Source organism: Leptopilina heterotoma, unplaced genomic scaffold (assembly GCF_015476425.1).
Source record: "Leptopilina heterotoma isolate Lh14 unplaced genomic scaffold, ASM1547642v1 Lhet_381, whole genome shotgun sequence".
Taxonomy (NCBI): Eukaryota; Metazoa; Arthropoda; class Insecta; order Hymenoptera; family Figitidae; genus Leptopilina; species Leptopilina heterotoma.
Window position 1 is genome coordinate 119,126 of NW_025111056.1, and position 18,121 is coordinate 137,246.

Consider the following 18,121-nt stretch of genomic DNA (forward strand, 5'->3'; position numbering starts at 1 on the left):
TTCGAATTAAACGAACATATTATTGCCTTTTGCAGTTGTGTTACTTATAACATAACTTGTGTGAAAGATTATAATACTTGATAAGCACATATGTATTTTTTTCAATTTCAACTTTCTTTTTTCGCACAATAGCTTTGCAGTTTGATGGTAGCTCTCAAAGAAACCAATTAAATTATTCACAGAAAGAAAGTGTTAAATTTATTTCGGGTAGTTTTCAGATAGTGTTATTTTAAGTTTAACCCTCTGTAGTGTTGAAATAACACTTTTTTGAATTAAAAAAAGAGCAAGTTATTTCACTGGGTTGAGGACACACATGAAATTTATTTATTTATCACATTAACTGATGTTCGTTCTCCGCTGAGCAAGTTCCGCGTACATTTCCTACTGTATAATGAATGTGGAGTGAGGAAGAGGAACGAGGGTAAGTCGAGGTGCGCACGTGTTTCAGAATTAATCGACGTGACACTCAACCCACAGCGACTTATATATCTTACTTCAAGAAACTATTTCTTGCGAGGCACATTTCGAATCGTTTGCAGATTTTAATTAGGTCTAAATCTCTGCATACAACTTGACTATTTCATAAATTGAGTAAGGATTTAAGGAACATTCATTTCGGGAGAATTTTATCACGAATTAGCACTTTAAGTAATACATGGATTATTTAAAAGTCAATTTAAAAAACAGCAACATTCTTTGTAACAATAATACAACAATATTATTGACGTTCTCACTCAAAATGGAATTGACTTTACTTTAGTTGTTGAAATTCAATTATATTAGCAATTAACCTTTTATAAATAATCTTCATTATTGTAATCTCGGTCCGATATTTACAATACATAAATTAAATTAATTATCTATCGATTTGGCTCTAGCCCCCATTCATTCTTTTCATCCTGTAGTTTTTGGTTTGCGAATTTACCTCTGAAGGGTACTCAAAATTCAATGGAATTGGATTATCATGGGCCTCTATATAAAAAACGATGCGTTTTGTTTTCTGTTATCGCAGGTTTTCATTATTAAAGCGATTTCTCGATTATTGAATTTACCTTTTCAAAGCAATTTTACGGATGCTGATTTTTATTAAATAGATTGTGCTCTACAAAAAGTATAATAATGAAAAAAATAACGAACAAAGAAGATTGTAGAGTAAATTATTGAGTTATCTCATTGCATGCAATTACTTCGTAATAAATATTTCATCTATCTCTATGTTTTTGTACTTTTATTAAAAGTAGGTAATATATAAGATGATGAATCTTTCATCACACCGTCTTATGGTTGCATTTGAATTTTAAATGAGCTTCATAATAATTCAACTTTTTTAACATAAATATTGCTTTAGCAGATATACATTTTGGCTATTCTTTAATCAGGACCTTTTTAATTACAAGAAGAAACAAAATGCGCACAAGACGGAATGATTCACGTTTTTCCATATGTTTTATGTTCACTTTCGCTGATTGTATGAGAAATGGTTTAAAAGTCAAGAAATATTTCATACCGAGAAATGATAGCCCTATATCTTCAGTAGTGGTGTTTCAAAGTTGAAAAGTAAAGCTGATTTACAGGATTTGTGATGAACAAATTCTTCTTCTAAAATTCACAAATCAACTTTTTTTAAACAATACATTTTTATAAAGTTTCTCATCTAAAAGAACTTTTCTAATATATTTAAAATTTCTCATAATGTATGTATTTATCATTCAGTTTATTATTGTCGATTCTTTTACACAATCTTGGAACAATCAAAAAACTTTATCAAAACTGTTTTGCAATTTCTCATTGGAACAATATAATAATGTCTTCTATTAAAGGTTTATAATGAGGAAATTTCAACCCTTTTTTCCTTTCAACTTTCGTACAAAGAATATCTTCAATTAAGAAATGTTGGTAGAGATTAAACTGTACCTCAAATAAAATTAAATAAACGCTCAACTGAAAGAACAAAGAAAGTGAAAAATAAGAGAAAAATCAGTAGCTTTTGTTCTTGTCAGGCTTGTCAGTCTGAAGAGAACCGCCAAATTTGCTTTAGGTACAACTTTGAGTATCTTTCCGACTTGTTCCCGAAGGGAATTTACTCACTGTTCTATAAAAAATTCACTTAAATGTTAAGAAATGAGATAGGAAATTACAAATTGTTATAAAACTTGCAGATATAATTGGAAAACGAATAATTCAGATTGATGTGACAATTTTAGAAAATACATGTTTTAGTTTTTAAATATTTACAAATTTTTCTATTTTTAGTTTAGAAAAATAGTTTTAATAAATTCATGTTTCACGTTTTCTAAATATATTTGTTTACTCGTTGTCTCACCCATGCGTGTCATATGCTACCTTTGTAATTTCTCCCGCGAGAGCAGATGTCGGAAAATTTTACGGCATATTAAAATAAATGATGCAAACCATACGTGACTTTTTACTCCCTTGGAATTTACGCACTTTAATTGTTGCAAACATTGACTTTTTAGTTTTCACTAGAAAAGTGAGGAAATTTTAATAATTATTAGAGTAAAAATAAGAATTTATTAATAAAAGTAAAGAATAGGGAGTTTTGCATTATTATTATTATCAAGAAATAAAACTACGTGGATGACATAGACACTCATCTTCGGGAGTTGTCAGTTTCAAGAAAAAAAAAAAAAAAAAAAAAAATACTTGGTGTATATGTAGACTATAAAGTGAGCTTTGTTCAGAAAATGCAGTAATGGTGGACTAAAATTAAATTAAAGTTGTACTTGCGTGGGCCTTATTGTAAATTGCTTGAATACTCCATGCACATACAGTAGGCCATAGAGTTTTGGTTTGCTTTGACTTCTGTGGAGCAACTCTAAGTACCTCTTCTTGGCTATACATGAAGTTGTTATTGCAAAGCATTCGCTTCTCGAGTTGGTAGTTATTGTAAGCTGTCAAATTAATAGAGCATTCGCAACTAATTTCCTTTATTATCGTTATCGGATTGTGCTTGGGTCGCGGTCGCGGTCGTCTAAAAATTGAAGATAGTACCATACGGAGAGAAAATATATATTAAGAATATTAATTAAATATTATTATAACTTTACTAAATTTCACATAAATTTCACAGCTAATCGCAAGATGCCTCTTTTCTTTGTAAACACTTTAGCAAAAGATGAGATTTGGCGTCTATGAAATTTTTATTTGGATGCACATTGTGCAGCGAGATACAAATACCACTTGTCTGTTATACATATTGTCTCCATGTCTATGCGCGGAAAAGTGTGGGACGATTTTTCTCGTCGCCCCAAGGAAAAATAAATAACCGCCCTCGACGGATGTCCCTCGCATTTCAAAGAGAAATGAATTTTCTTTTAGTCGGTGAACATTAAAAGTTCCCTTGTGGCATAATTTAGCAGAAAAATCATTGCGGTACGGTGGCAAGTGCAATATCCAGTCTTTTGCTCTATGAAGTCACGAAGCCCGGAAAATTATGTTTTCAATGAAATTCTGAAAATGTACGTAAAGCTATAAAAGTAGTTTCTGAACATTGTTTCCATTATAATGCGAAGAGAAAGAATTAATGTACTTTTTATTGTTTGTTTCAGGTAAGTTTTTATCACATGCACTGAATTTCCACCACCGGTAAGTTTAGATATTTTCAATGTTATTATTGTTTTCAGGCAAGTCTCTTACGTGGAACTTGCGCCTATACTCTTTGGAGGCTGACAATTTAATTAGTATTCATTTAAGTTCAGTAACCATTGGATTAGCGTGATTGACGGTCATTGAACCAGAGTGCAGGCAGGGTCGAAAATGTAGTTGAAAATGTAGTCAACTATCTAAAGTGGTAGGTAGGTAATGCCGAATCCTGTTGCGGTATTCGCTGTCAACTGTGTAGGGTTAAAATTTCATTCAACTCTGTGCCCGCAAGAGGTTTATTACCCATCATGTATAGGGGTTCTAATTAACTATCCCAAACTGACACATCATGTGTCACTTTAATACAATGATGGTCCATAATGTGCAATATGTTCGTGGAAACTGCATTTAGATATTAATATTCAAGTATCACTTGAATCAATGTGAATCATTTTTAATTCCTTATATCATTTGTCAATTAGGTATGTGCTAATTAACACAATCTTTTTTCAAGCAAAGAGAAAAACAGAGGTTCTCTATTACTATATCAAATTTACTGTAAGCATTACAAATTTCACATCGTTTATGGTAATATTTTTTTTTTTAAATAAATTATTCATGAAAATTGTCCTCAAATATATTTTTTACACTTCTTTTTTAATTCTTATTTGCTTAATTCAGGGAAAAGTCAGGGAAAGTAGAATTTTAAATTTTACAAACAACTATATGCTTCAGAAATTCAATTATTTTCAAAAGTGATAAACTTCTTCGCATCAATTCAATTATTTTCAAAAAATTTAGTAAAATTCTTGGCAAAATTTCAATTATTTTCCAAAATTTTCCTCATTTTAATTATTTTTAATATCTAATATTTTAATCAAATTTTCCAAAAGAATTCAATTATTTAAACAAAATTTTAATAAAAAATTCACAGGAATTCAATTACTTACCAATTTTTTTTTATAAATTTCTTCAAATCAAATCAATTATTTTTAATTTTTTAATCAAATTTCTCCAAAGAATTCAAATATATTCAGAGGATTGAAAAAAATAGTTCTGAGAAATTTAATTATTTCGAAAAATCTAAATATAATTTTTTTAAAAATTCTATGTATTATTTAAAAAAATGTTGACACAATTCTTTACAAGATTTAGTTAATAAAATTTTCCTATACAATTCAATTATTTTTAAAACAATTCTTCTTAAGAATTCAATTATTTTCACAAATAATACATTTTTTATGGGAATACAATTATTTAAAAAAATATGAATAAAATTCTTTGCAAGACATCAATTACTTTCATAAATAATAAAATTTTTCTCGAGAATTCTATTATTTAAAAAAATTTTCATAAAAAGCTTTAAAAATTTGAAAATTAATAATAAAATTAAATTTTTGTGTCAACTCTGGAATAATTTAAATAAAATTGCATTTAGGTAATTAGTAATACCTAAATTTACAAGAAAATTACTGCAAATTTTGTAATGCCGTTGCGATTCGTATAGTTAATAACGTCAAAGTTTATCGTTAGGATAGCTAATAATAATAAATCGCAGTCTCCTATTTCTATTTTGAAACTTATGAAAGGAAGAAACTTTAATAGTATTACAGTTTAAGAAGGAAGATTCGGTTATTCAGTTAGTTTCAATCATTAATTAGTTTAAAAATTAAAATGGATAGTTTCACTAATACCCAAAAAGCTTACGCGGTTAAATCGCCACAATCATTACTAAATTACTAATAGAATGTTCTATGACCAGCGATCAAATGTTGCTTGCAACACTCCCTGCAACGTATTTACTAAGTAACTTCTCTCAGTGAATTTGCACTGCAATCTTGTAAAAATTCAAAAAAGCTTGTTTCCATTTTAAAGCTTATAGGATTGACAAACTATCAAGTGTAAATAAATAATGTATTTTTGAATATGGGAACACAATTAACAAATTTTTATTTTTCAAGTTAATTGCAAAGTTAATTGCATAATACATAAAATATTGATCCAAATTCGAATTTATTTATTGTATTTTATTCTGCGTTTAATAAACATCAATAGTGATGAAAGTTTTGCAGTGTCAATTATCAAAGTCGAGAAACTTTACATGTTACAGTTAGATTGTATTAATTATACTGTCTGCCTTTCAAAATTTATAATTATAATTTATTGTCGCTTGTCTATTTACGTTATAAATTTTCCAACTACTTGAGTTAATAATATTTATAACTAAATAAAAACAAAACAGTAAAAAATGCATCATTTATGAAATATTAAACACTGTTTTCCTGCGCTGTTTTTGCTAAGAAGTGTAAGGCAACACTAGAGCCTTTTGAAATTGAGAAGAATTATGTGGTTTGGGACGTAGTGACAAAAAAGCAGGGAACCAAGTTTTCTACAACTTTTGAGATAAAAGTGTTTGAGGAAGAAAAGACTTTGTAATGCTTGCAAAAAAGAAAAAACCTTTTCGGTAAAACCAGTTCTTGATTCACAAAGCAACTCCCAAAATTGTTGTCCGTCAACTACATAATATTTTGCCTGGAAATTCTTAATCACTTTAGTGGAAAACATTTGAAAGAAAGAAGAGAAAGAGTATGATCAATAGAATTCTGAAAAGCGTACAACAAAAGGGGATGTTGATGAGAAAAGTGAGAAAGTCGAAGCTAGCTTTTAAAGGGAAAGAAACGGAGAGGGGGGAGGGTGTCTTTGTTGGGTTGGGTGAAATAAAAGTAGATTTGCACTTTGCCTCTTTTAAACAAGCTCAAAGTCCTTTCGTGTGGAAAACAGGCAAAAATGTGTACATTGTCGCTTCTTCTTCTGAATTTTATAGATCACTTGAAAACGAATGTGGATACCGGCTTAAAGTTTAAAGCTTCGAAACCTGCTCTCGATATACAGTCGCAAATGCAAACGCAAACACACTTGCACGTCTTTGTGCGCCTACACTGAGCGACAGTGGTGTACGTCGCGCCTTTACTCTTCGAGATAAATGATGCGAAGTAATTAAAAGTCGATAAAGCCTACTGCCCTCCTCCACTCGATTTTTCCAATTTGCTCCTTCAACATACTATTCAAAATTACGTGCATTACGATTCTCGATCATTATGTCGCACTTTTTCAGAGTTTACGCAAAAAAATCATTTCTTTTATCTTCTTTCACCTATTGTAGTTATTAAAGTTGAGATTCGAGATCATACAATTTAATTTATGAGAAATTCTTTCCGTGTATATGAAGCCCCGCTGGAGGATTTGCAGGCATGTGACTGTTGGGTCATGTCAACGACTGCATTCCTCGTCAAATACTGAATTTTAGAAACAAATTGAAATTTAAACAAGTTCAAATAACAATTCGAATTAGAACAAAGACGTGAATGAGCTCTAAGAAGACTTGACTTGAGACTTTTGATCCACAAACATTACATATGGCAGTTTATTCAATGATACAGGAATATCGATTGCAAACGTCATGTTTGTTTTTCAGTATCATGGTCCTGCACGTAAACCTGGAAACTATTCTGTCGCATTGAGAAATCGATATTTTCCCGACACATTTACGTTTACAGACTATAACGACTTCACTAAACCCTCAATCACGCTACTCATTTTATTTAGGTACTAATTAATAGTTTTCATTTTATAATTTCAATTATTTTTCAGTGACAAATTTATAAAAATTTTTAATAAGTAACAGAAGAAAACATTTCTGCAATGTTTTTCACGTTTGTTTGCATTACATTTTTTTAATTGAGTTAATCAAGAAAACTTTTTAATTTACTATTCATTATATTGAAAGTATTATTTTACTTTTCAATTCAATTTATCTATATAATGATAGTCCAGATTTGACCTAACATTAAATTCAATATTTAGAAGGATTTCCGAAATATAATTAATTTTTTTGGCAAGCAACTTTCCTCAAATGTCACACCAAGAGACATATTTGTATGTATATTTAGATCCAGTTTTTAGTGAAGCGAACAGTATTTTTCTCTATGTAACATAGGGCTTAAAGGGGACACCGCACTCTTTTTAAGTAAGTTTCAAGAAATCAGTGACCTGTTCTCCAAACTGATAATATGATAGTACAGCCGACCGTAGCGTAGGTACTATTGACATAGAGAAATTCTATAATATAATAAAATTTGCCAATGAATAGGTAATGTACGTCCCTGAATTTCTTTGACCTGTCTTATTAAATGTTCTTTTCGCTCGAACGAAGAACGATACTCCAGCACAGTCCACTTGAGCGGCTCTCCAGTGTACAATATAGAAATAATAGTAGAACTGAGGATGCCAATCTCGAATTCTATCAATTGCTTCACACTGTTAAAATTTAATTTGTAACTATTTCAAAATTTAGCCATCAAGCCTTGAGCAGCCTCAATTTCATTGAATATTATTATTTTTTATTTTTATTGTCGGTGAAATTTGCTTAATTTTTAATTAATAAATAAAATAAATCGTTTATTCACAAATTTTTAAAACTAATTTTTGACATATTATTCAATATAGAATAATCCAAGTTTTACTTTGTTTATAATATTATTTAATGTTATTTTACTTAGACTCTTTTCTAATCAACACGCCAGTTAGTTTTTCAAAAGTTATTGGGTGAACAACATGTTTTTGCCTAGAGACAGTCATACAGACTGACACTTTTTCCGGACTTTGCGACTTTCGGGTTGAATGTGGAAATTTTATAAAATTAACAAAATTCAAATTTCGACCAAAACTAATACCTTCTTATTATGTGACGCGAATGTAAAAGAATAGGAAAATATTAAACTCGATTTACCGGTTTCTATTACCTGCTAACATAAATTTTGCCTTGTATAATTAAATTTTGTCATGCTGTTGATCAAAATAAAAAAGAATTTGATTTTAAATTTGATTATGATTTGAAACCATTGAATAATATATTTAATTAGAGTAAATAGATAAGATGTTTCAATATGGTATTTTTAATATTAAATAATTCCAACTGTTAGACAGAGTCCAGAGTCACTCTGTAGAATAGAATGTGAGTATTATGGGATTTAAACAAGTTGATAATATATTTTTATCAACGAATGGTACAGTAGGTATCGAAGAAACGCACAGTGCTTGATTGCAACTCAAGCCATCTGGTCAGCATTTTCAGAATTTCACTTTTACGTAATTTCACGTAATTTCTACTTTCCTTCCTATGGATAATAAATTCCAGTTGTTTCCGACAATGGTAAAGCAGATCTCTTCCTCTCATCCATTGACGTTGGCTGGTAGCTGCTGGTAGCACTTTCCAGCGCGTAGTATTACAGACTTAACCCCAGGTTAGTAGATCTTGGGGTACACAGATGGCATTAGAATTGCTCAATTCGAAAATCGATATTTTCGAGAAGCGAAGTAATCCACTTGCTATAGAATGAAAAGCTCTTTTTTATTTCATTTCATTCATTTCATTCCACTTTATAAATTGCAAAAGAAGAAAATGATTTTTTCTTGAAATACTAATTCAAATGATTAGAATTTAAAACGTTCAAAAATAATGTTACACACTTTTTCAACATTTACTCCTCTCCACCCTGTGGAGAGGTGACACCCTGTTTCACAAGAAAAATATTCGGTTACTCGTTAAATAGAGAGATGAAATATTATTTGAAAACTTATTAGAACTCAAAAGCTACATAAATTTTATTCTCTATGACTAATTAACGTGGAAATAAATTTGTTGTCGTTTTGTGCCTTCTAGAACAAGTGAATGTGCCCGACTATTACAATTTAACAATATAAAAATACAATTGCCCGCATTTATCCAAGCTTGACATTCAAAGTTTTTAAATAATATTTTACATCGGGAAATTGAAAATTCTGTGAGAGCTGCGGATTGTTCGATATTGTTCACAACAATGTGTCTCCTCACACGAACCGCCATTAATATTAAACAGCTTCACTCCATCACTGTGTCGATGTCAAGTCCTAATTGGTATCATCCCTCGGGAGGAAAGTTCAGGAACGTTCCAATTTGCTTATGCGATTTATGCGCCAACCGCACGTTTCGCTCTGTCCAACATTAATCCCTCTCACGGAATATTAAACATTCATTCAACAGCTGTATACTCACTCTTTTGTATTTTTACTAAATGTTGGCGTTGATTCAAGAGAGAAAAATATTCTTCTGTAAATTCGTCTTTGATTGATTTCGACCGAAAAATGTTTGTGTGTGTGTGTGTGTCACAAATTAGTTTGACCATACAAATTATTTGTTTGTCTAGTTGAATGGGATTGAACAACTTGAAAACTGGGATTACGATTTTCATTCGAAAGCTATTCTTTTGAAAAATTGCTAAACCTGATTTAATTACTTAGGATTCCATTTATTATTTTGACTGTTTGTGAGCTTCACTAAAGTGTAAAAAACTAAAAAGTAAAGTCGTTTGAGGAAATATATGTTTTTCTTGCATGGGTCTCATATTGTTGAGATAGATGTATTTTGAACCCGATGAGGATAACGTCTTTGTAGTTGGTGAAAGATCCAGTTCCCATGCAAAACTCAGTGTGCCTCGACAGTCGAGAGCAATGCATCTTTTCATCCCTAACGACGCTAACGAGCGGTCCTCGAAGCGAAGCTTTTATGTTAATGCTATACTGCGACCTAGCTTCCATGGCGTGTGGTAAAAATTGCATGCAAATGTAAACAATTACTTCCACGACCAGTTGACTGCTTGATTTTGAGGGATTTCTCATTCTTTAGGGCCAAACAATGAGGTTCGAAATGTGGTATAAATATCATAAAGAAAATAAACAAACATTTACCGAGCATATTTAATGCACAACATTTATAACTTTACTTTATATATCCTTTTGTTTCTTTTTTCTTCTTTTCTTTCTCACTTGCTAAATTGTTGTTATTATTATTATTATTATTATTATTATTGCGAAATCTATTTTAATGAGATTACATTCAACACATAAATTTAGTACCTAGCATATTATTTGACCTACAATCAACGTTACACGGAAAGAAAATTATATTAAATTTTGTAAAATTATTTCACAATTTGGGGAAAAATGCGACAAAGCGAAATTTTGATATAGAAAATACTGAACAGTGAAAGGAATAATATGAAATTTAGTATAATTATATCACACATCAAGAATTTTAATATAACTCAGGGTTGCCACGCAACCTGGAAAACTCGAAAGTGTCAGGGAATTTTTATCGGAATCGTGGAAAATTGTTATTTTCTAAAGTTATTTCGTTTTTTTGTATTGGAAAAATATTAAATTTCTGAAATTCATAAGAAAATTCTGAATTTTTGTGTCTATAATAACTATAGAAATTACCACAAATTCTAATACAAAACCTTCAATTTTTTCTACTTCTGACAATAATTTCTTTTCCAATAATACTTTAATTTTTGAAGAACTATCATATAAAATTATTACTTAAAAATTTCATTAGGAATTTTAAAGAACTTTAATTTTTGAAAAATTTAAATAATTCAAATTTTTCTGAAATTTGTTAAATTTGTTAATATATATTTAACTAGTTATTAAAAATAATGAATTTATAGAAGAATTTTTGTTAAAAACACTAAAAAATTGAATTTTCGAGGATAAGTTACAAATGATTGCAGAAATTCAATTATTTTCAAAAGTAATAAAATTCTAAGGAAACGTTTAATTATTTTTATAAACCGTCATAAATAAGAAAAATTTCACAAAAATTAAATTCTGTACAAACTTTTTATAACTTTCTTTTGAAAAAATTTAATGGAATTTTTTTGAAACTATTTGAAGATTTTATTTTCTAATATATATATGTGGACGTCCATATGAAAAGGGCCCATATTGTCGGTTCCAGTTTTCAAGATAATCGCAATTTAGTAATTTTTGAGCAAATTCTTAATTTTTTTTTTATTTTTTATTATCAATCTACATGTTTTGACAAGTCGAATCATGCGGTTTTCATTAATTTATCGATAATTTAACTGTTTGATTTCATTGGTTCTTTAGAAAAATGAAAAGGGCCCATTTTGTCGGTCATTTGCAAAAGAAATCCGTATTTTAAAAATGGAGGTATAGAAAAATTTAAAACATCTTGATTTTTTATCTTTAAGGTGTCCTGGACTGTAAACAATTCTTATCTGAATAACTTCCGAGAAGAACCAGAGATATTGATGTTAGAGTCTTTTTTTCGTAATTGTCGAAATGAAAATTTGGATATTGCGTCAATTTTTTCACAATAGAGACTGTCAAAAAATTTTAAATCAGTTTAATATCTATTCTTTTTCTTCAAATGACACAATAAAATTGTACCTAATCATTAATCCTGTAAAAAAATGGTTTTTAATAGAAAAACTGTCCTTTATAGAAAAGGGCCCATATTGTCGGTTTTTCGTTATTTTCAAAATTAAGAGGGGGGGGGGGATGGTTTTAAAAATTTAAAACCTGTTGGTTTTTTGTCTTCAAGGTGCCCTGAACTGGAAACAATTCTTATCTGAATAACTTCCAAGAAGAACCAGAGATACAACAACTAGTTTGTATCGCAATCTTTAATTCCGTTTTTCTCGAAATGAGGTTTTTGGCGTTCTAAACTTTGAAATTCCGTAACTCAGCGAATTTTTAACCAAAAAAGTTCTAAGACCACTCAAAATTTTCCAAATTTTGCCAGGAATACGCCCATATAGATAACTCCAATAGTGCCAAAATGGGCCCTTTTCATGTGGACGTCCACATATATATATTTAATTGAAGAATTTCCTAATAAACGAAATTTCGTAAAATTGAATTATAAACAAATGGATTTAAAAATTGTCAAAGAACTTTTTCAAAAATTATTAAAAATAATTGATTTAAAGAAGATTTTTAGTTGGCAATTCCAGAAAATGATTGAATTGAAATGATGAAAATAATTTTGAAGAAGTTGAAGTAACAATATATACTAATACTAATTTGATAAACACTAAAAAATAAATATAGTTTTAAAAACCTGGATAACCTGGAAAAGTCAGGGAATTTCAAATGAGTAAAAGCGTGGCAACCCTGTAACTTTACTAAATTTCATATTATTTCTTACACTGTTTAGTATTTTCTATTATATCAAAATTTCGGTTTGTTGCACTTTTTCCCCAAATTGTAAAATACTTTTACAAAATATATATTATTTTCTCTCCGTGTATTATTTTAGTTGTATTGATTGACATTTGATTCTACGTAAGGTGATCTAATTTAATGAACTTAAATTAAATTTGAACCCTAATAAGAGGCTAACGAAATTGATCTGTAAACTTGAATTATTTTATACAATTGAGTAGTGAGAAGATGAAACACAATAAGCTTTGAAGCATGTGTTGTCGAAACTGAATATTTAACTGCATTTACACACAATAAATGTGAAAACCTAGTCTTTCACACGTAATTGTGGTTACTTGGAGTGTAGACGGCAGTATTCTACTGGGTATTGCGGTCTTAAGCAAGACCAATATCGACTACAAAATTACGTAACTTGGAAGAGTTGGAGTTACTCTCCAGCGCTGGGTAGATGAGATTCATTGATGCTCGTGCAAAGATTACATAAAACATTATCGATGTAGATATTCTTTGATTCCACCACCTATAAAGCTCTTTCAAAGCCCAAGTAATTAGTGAATCTCTCTAGTAGCAATTAAATCAACTCACAAAATCCCGTCGCTGGATTTATTATTTGTGTTCTCTAATTAATTTCCTCTTTTTCAAACTTTTTTTTATACCTCATTACTGAAAGGGAATCATTGATTTAAATCATATTTTGTTAGACTCCTGTCTTTTCAAAATAATCCACTGAACTGATTCCAAAATTTCAACTCTTGGAAAATTTATCCTGCAAACAGTGCGTACTATATACACAAGCGCGGCATGCATCAATGATTCTGAAACTTTCCTCCCACATCGAAAAATATTTCAGATTTACTTTTAAGTGACTGTTTTAAAGATAGAAATCACCTTTTTATAATTTAAATTAGTTTCACAATGACAAAGCTGAACTCTCAAATGGGAAACTTGTCACTCCGTGGTTGTGGTTTACTCAACTTGTTACTGATTACGAATATCATGTCTGAATTGAAAATTAAATCATGTTGGATTTGTAATCTGCAATTCCGAAATTGACGAGCAAATTGACGAAATTGACGTGTCAAATATTATTTGATGTTTCAGTAGTGTGCCAAGATCAGCCAAGTTGAGAAAAATCAACGTGTGGCACTTGCATAGTTGGTAGAGAACACATCTATATTTATGGGAACAACATTGATCAATATGGTAACTCAAATCATGAAACGAGAAAAATATCTTTGCTCTATACTTTTATATGGGTGTTACTCGCGACAAATTCAACTTGATTCGCTTGAGACTTTATCAAATAACATTCTTTGACATGTATTTCGAATGACACTGATATTTGTGTGAAATTGAATTTGCTGCGGAAAATACTATTTACGAGACTTAGATATAAATAAAATGTGCGTTTACATTCAGTTAGTAAATTCTTATCTTCTCAAGTAGGCAGAGTATATTTTTTCTTTCAATCATAATCGGCGCAATGCGAATCTGAAAATCACTCTTTTTTGTTAAGTACTGAATGAATTGTGCTACAGTTTTGAGAAAAAGTCTAAAATAAATAATATAATTAATTATATCACCTTTTACAATCAATTGCTGTTGGAAATTTGACTCCTAAAAATTGCTAAAAACTCTCGAAGGAATCAAGTTATACACGTAATTCTTTGTAAAAGAAGGTTAGTGATGTCCACCGATGTAATCTATATTGCTTAACGTTGCTCTCTGACTTCTCTTGCGGAAATGAATCGACAGCATTTGATGGACGTCACGGAAATGAGGTTAAATAGTTCTGTTTGCAGCGTAAGTAAATCATCCTGTCGACATGTCCAACGGACTTAAGCTCCGATTGACGATATGTAAACAAAAAGAAAATTAATTTTACAGTTAACTATAAAAATAAAAAATATATTTTGGAAACTCTGTTTAATCCTTTAATCTAACGATGCACTGAGGGAAATTCTAGATAGCAGCTGAAAGAGGTTTTCAAGTCCATTTGATAGATAGTCTGTTGTATGTGGCCCTCCGGCAGCGGCAGGCCAAAGTAATGTCTTTAATGTCTGTCCAGTTAATTAATGGCAATCAAATATTATGCTTGGGACTGATGCTTTCTGACGTTTTCCAGTATTTAGAGTATTTCAATCACATAAAAGTGAGATTATGAATATGCATGTGAATCTGATTTTTTTTATTATTTCAAACATCTCAGTCAAAACTATTCTTTTATTTTATTACTTTCTTCCAATTTCTAACAAAAAGTATTTCTATTTCTTGCAGTGTGTTTAAGTATATCTGATAATATGGAACAATGAAAACTGAAATTAATCATATTTTTAATAATGTTAGTTTCAAAATTAGTTTTTCCGATTTAAATATAGTGTTGGTTCTTATTATATTAAAAAACATTTCTTATTCCAAAACCTCATTTATACAAATTAAAAAAAAACAATTTTAATCTCATTTTGTGTTCTATGTATTGTCTTAACTTTTAGCCTTTACTTTTTGCATGCTTTTATAGTTTTTTGAATACATTCTCCAGACATTAGACACGAAATAACTTCCTTTATAATATCGAAAATGTAAACATTTTTCAGAAATGTTTAGAAATGTCTATAGTTTTCTATTTCTACTTCTTATTTGAATTATGAATGTCATTAACAGATTTAGAACTGCTAGTATAAAGGCTATCAAAAGAAGATAGCAGTAAAAATTTTCACCAAAAAACGGGCCCATAAACATTATTTATCTTGCTTACTATAGATGTTTAATTAATATAAAAATTTAAAGGAATATTTATTTTTGTTTTCTCTTATTAAGAAGCCTTCCAACATAGATGATAAAGATAATATTTTAGTTTTTAGAAGAGCTGCAATCTATAATTTTATATTTAATATTAAATTTCATATAACACATACGTGTTATATTCATATTATATATTTTATAGTACCTATATTAACTTTTTCTGTAATCAACAGGCTATTTTTCCTTGGACAACAATGTAATTAGATTTATTTTTTTTGGTATTGTTACTGTATGAAAGGGCTTGTCTCGTCAGTAAATGAAATAAAATAAAATATGAATATATTTGGTAAATGAATTATAAAAACATTTTATGAACAATTATCAACAAATGTAGAAATTACTTTTAACATTATCTTAATCCAGGATAGTTCAAGTAACTAGCAAGTGGAATGTTTGTATATTTTTTTTGCAGTAATCACGCGTCAGCTCCGTCTCACATCACATTTCTTCCACAATCGACAAGTGATATAGATGAAATGAGGTCGCGCGCGAAATGACATATGTATTTATAATCTGCACTAATTAACTAATTGCGTCGTATGACAAATGCATGAATGTAAAAGTGGGAGTAGAATTACAATGACTCCGGGTAGAAATTTAAGCCCTTCTTTCAGCCTAAGAGCCTAAGAGATCTCTTGTCCTAGAAATTTTAAGTAAATATGTATATTTTAAGTCTATATATTTAATTTTTAATATTCGATTAAATGATATTTTGTTTTAAGCAAATATGACAAATTTCTTCCATTAAAATCCTTTAGTAACATAAGTAAAATAAATTCGATTTGATAGAGCTATTGTGTTGTGAACATTAAGAAACATTCCGAGTACAACAAACTGTTTGATTAATGCTTGTTAAGAGAAATGTTGCAAGTTCTAATAAAATTATTTCGAATCTGAAGTTTAAAAAGTGAACAATACAACAAAATGATGAACAACTAATAATCACTTCCGCAATGGAAAATAATTTAAACACTTTTAAAATCCTGATTAAAAGTAGAATATATAAGAATAATAAAAACGAGAGTCATGTCGGATGATGCTAATTGTAATTTCATCCATTTGCTCGACGACTATATTCTTCTATTGGACAAATATAAACAAATGACTGAGTACTCTCGTCACTTATATAATAATTGGTTTCATTGTAAAAAACAGCTAGAATTACTGCAGCAGTCAATTGATTCGACGACGATTTTAAGCCAGCAGCTGGATTTCAATATGAAACAAAATAATAAATTAAATGTCGATAATTAAAGCACTGAAAAGACTCTATCCCAAATTGAGTAAGAATCTGATTCAATTTCATGCGCACAGGGCTCGAACTTGTTCAGCTATTTCAAAATACGGACTTTACGGACTAAAAATGAAAAATTACGGACCCATTACTGACAAAAATATAACTAGTCCGAGTCAAATAAGAGAACATTTTACTTCAACCTAGAAATTCATGTTTTGTAATAACTAATGATGACCGAGTAATAAAATCATTATCAATTCAATTATTATTTACAAGAATTTTCAACTAAAATTCTTCTTTAAATTGATTATTTTTAATAATTTTCAAAAAAGTTCTTTCACAATTTTCAAATCCATTTCTTTACCATATTAAATTTTACGAAAATTCAATTGTTCGTAAATTCTTCAATTAAATAAATATTAGGAAATAAACACTTGATATAATAGTAAAAAAATTCAATTAAACTTGTTCAAAAAAATTAATTTCAAAATTCAATTATTTTTAAAAATTAACGCCATATTGCCATATTTTAGCTGAAATTCATTTTTAAATACAAAAATAAATAATTTATTGAAGAATTGAATGTTTATTAAAATTCAATTCCCATAAAGAATTTTATCAACAAACTTTTCGTCCTTTTTGAATGAAATTACGGACTTTACGGACCTTTTTTCAAAAAACGGACTTTTACGGACTTCAAGCGAAGTTACGAACTTTTACGGGATTTACGGACCTAGTTCGAGTCCTGTGCGCATAAAAAATTAGTAAGGCAGATGGCGCTACGTTCTTAGCCATTTAACATAAACTAATTTTATTTCATCTGTTAAAGTTGTTACATAATAAGAAAAAAGTAAACGAAAAAATTTTTATTGACTGCATATATTATAATATAGCTATTGTAAATAATGCCTACTGGTGGAGAGATATGCCGCTTTATTTGTCTCATACCTACACTATTAATAGTAGTTGAAATGCTAGTTTCGTTGTTAATACTTACTGTAACAGTAATAATATACAGATAATTACAAAAAATTAAATGTAACATTTCAAAAAATAAAATTTTTTTTATCTAATAAGTACTTTCAAGAGTATTGAAACAGCACATCGGTGAAGTAATTTTGATTTTGACGAAAACGAAATGCATAAAGTTGCACAAGGCCGCATACTCGGCTGCAGAGAATATTTGCTAGTAAGTGAAACGTGATGCTGACTGCGAACAGCATTGAGACGGATGTCAAGCAACAAACCCATTGTTTGCCGTGGTCTAGAATTCAGTTTCGGTCATTTGTTACACATTATTGTGCAACAATAATGTCGCGTCATCGTCGAAAGCAAAGCTTTGTGTAAGCGTACACTACGTGCAGTGTGTGACAATTGAATGTCAGAATTAACACAAGTACGAAGGACCAA

The 18,121-nt window shown here is 29.6% G+C and overlaps 1 protein-coding gene across 2 annotated transcripts in view; it reads left to right on the top strand.

Moving 5' to 3' along the window:
• The window catches only part of LOC122505970 (neurobeachin-like), a 75,298-nt gene that overhangs the window by 35,217 nt on the left and 21,960 nt on the right, over nt 1–18,121 (top strand). Inside the window, exon 2 of one of the 2 annotated variants that reach the window (XM_043617889.1) lies at nt 3,570–4,226. The exons of the other annotated variant lie outside the window; for it this stretch is intronic. Within the exon in view, the coding sequence (XP_043473824.1) occupies nt 3,570–3,593 (24 nt within the window). The 3' untranslated portion in view covers nt 3,594–4,226. Of the gene's footprint in view, nt 1–3,569; nt 4,227–18,121 lie in introns of those variants that run through there. 2 annotated transcript variants of the gene reach the window in all.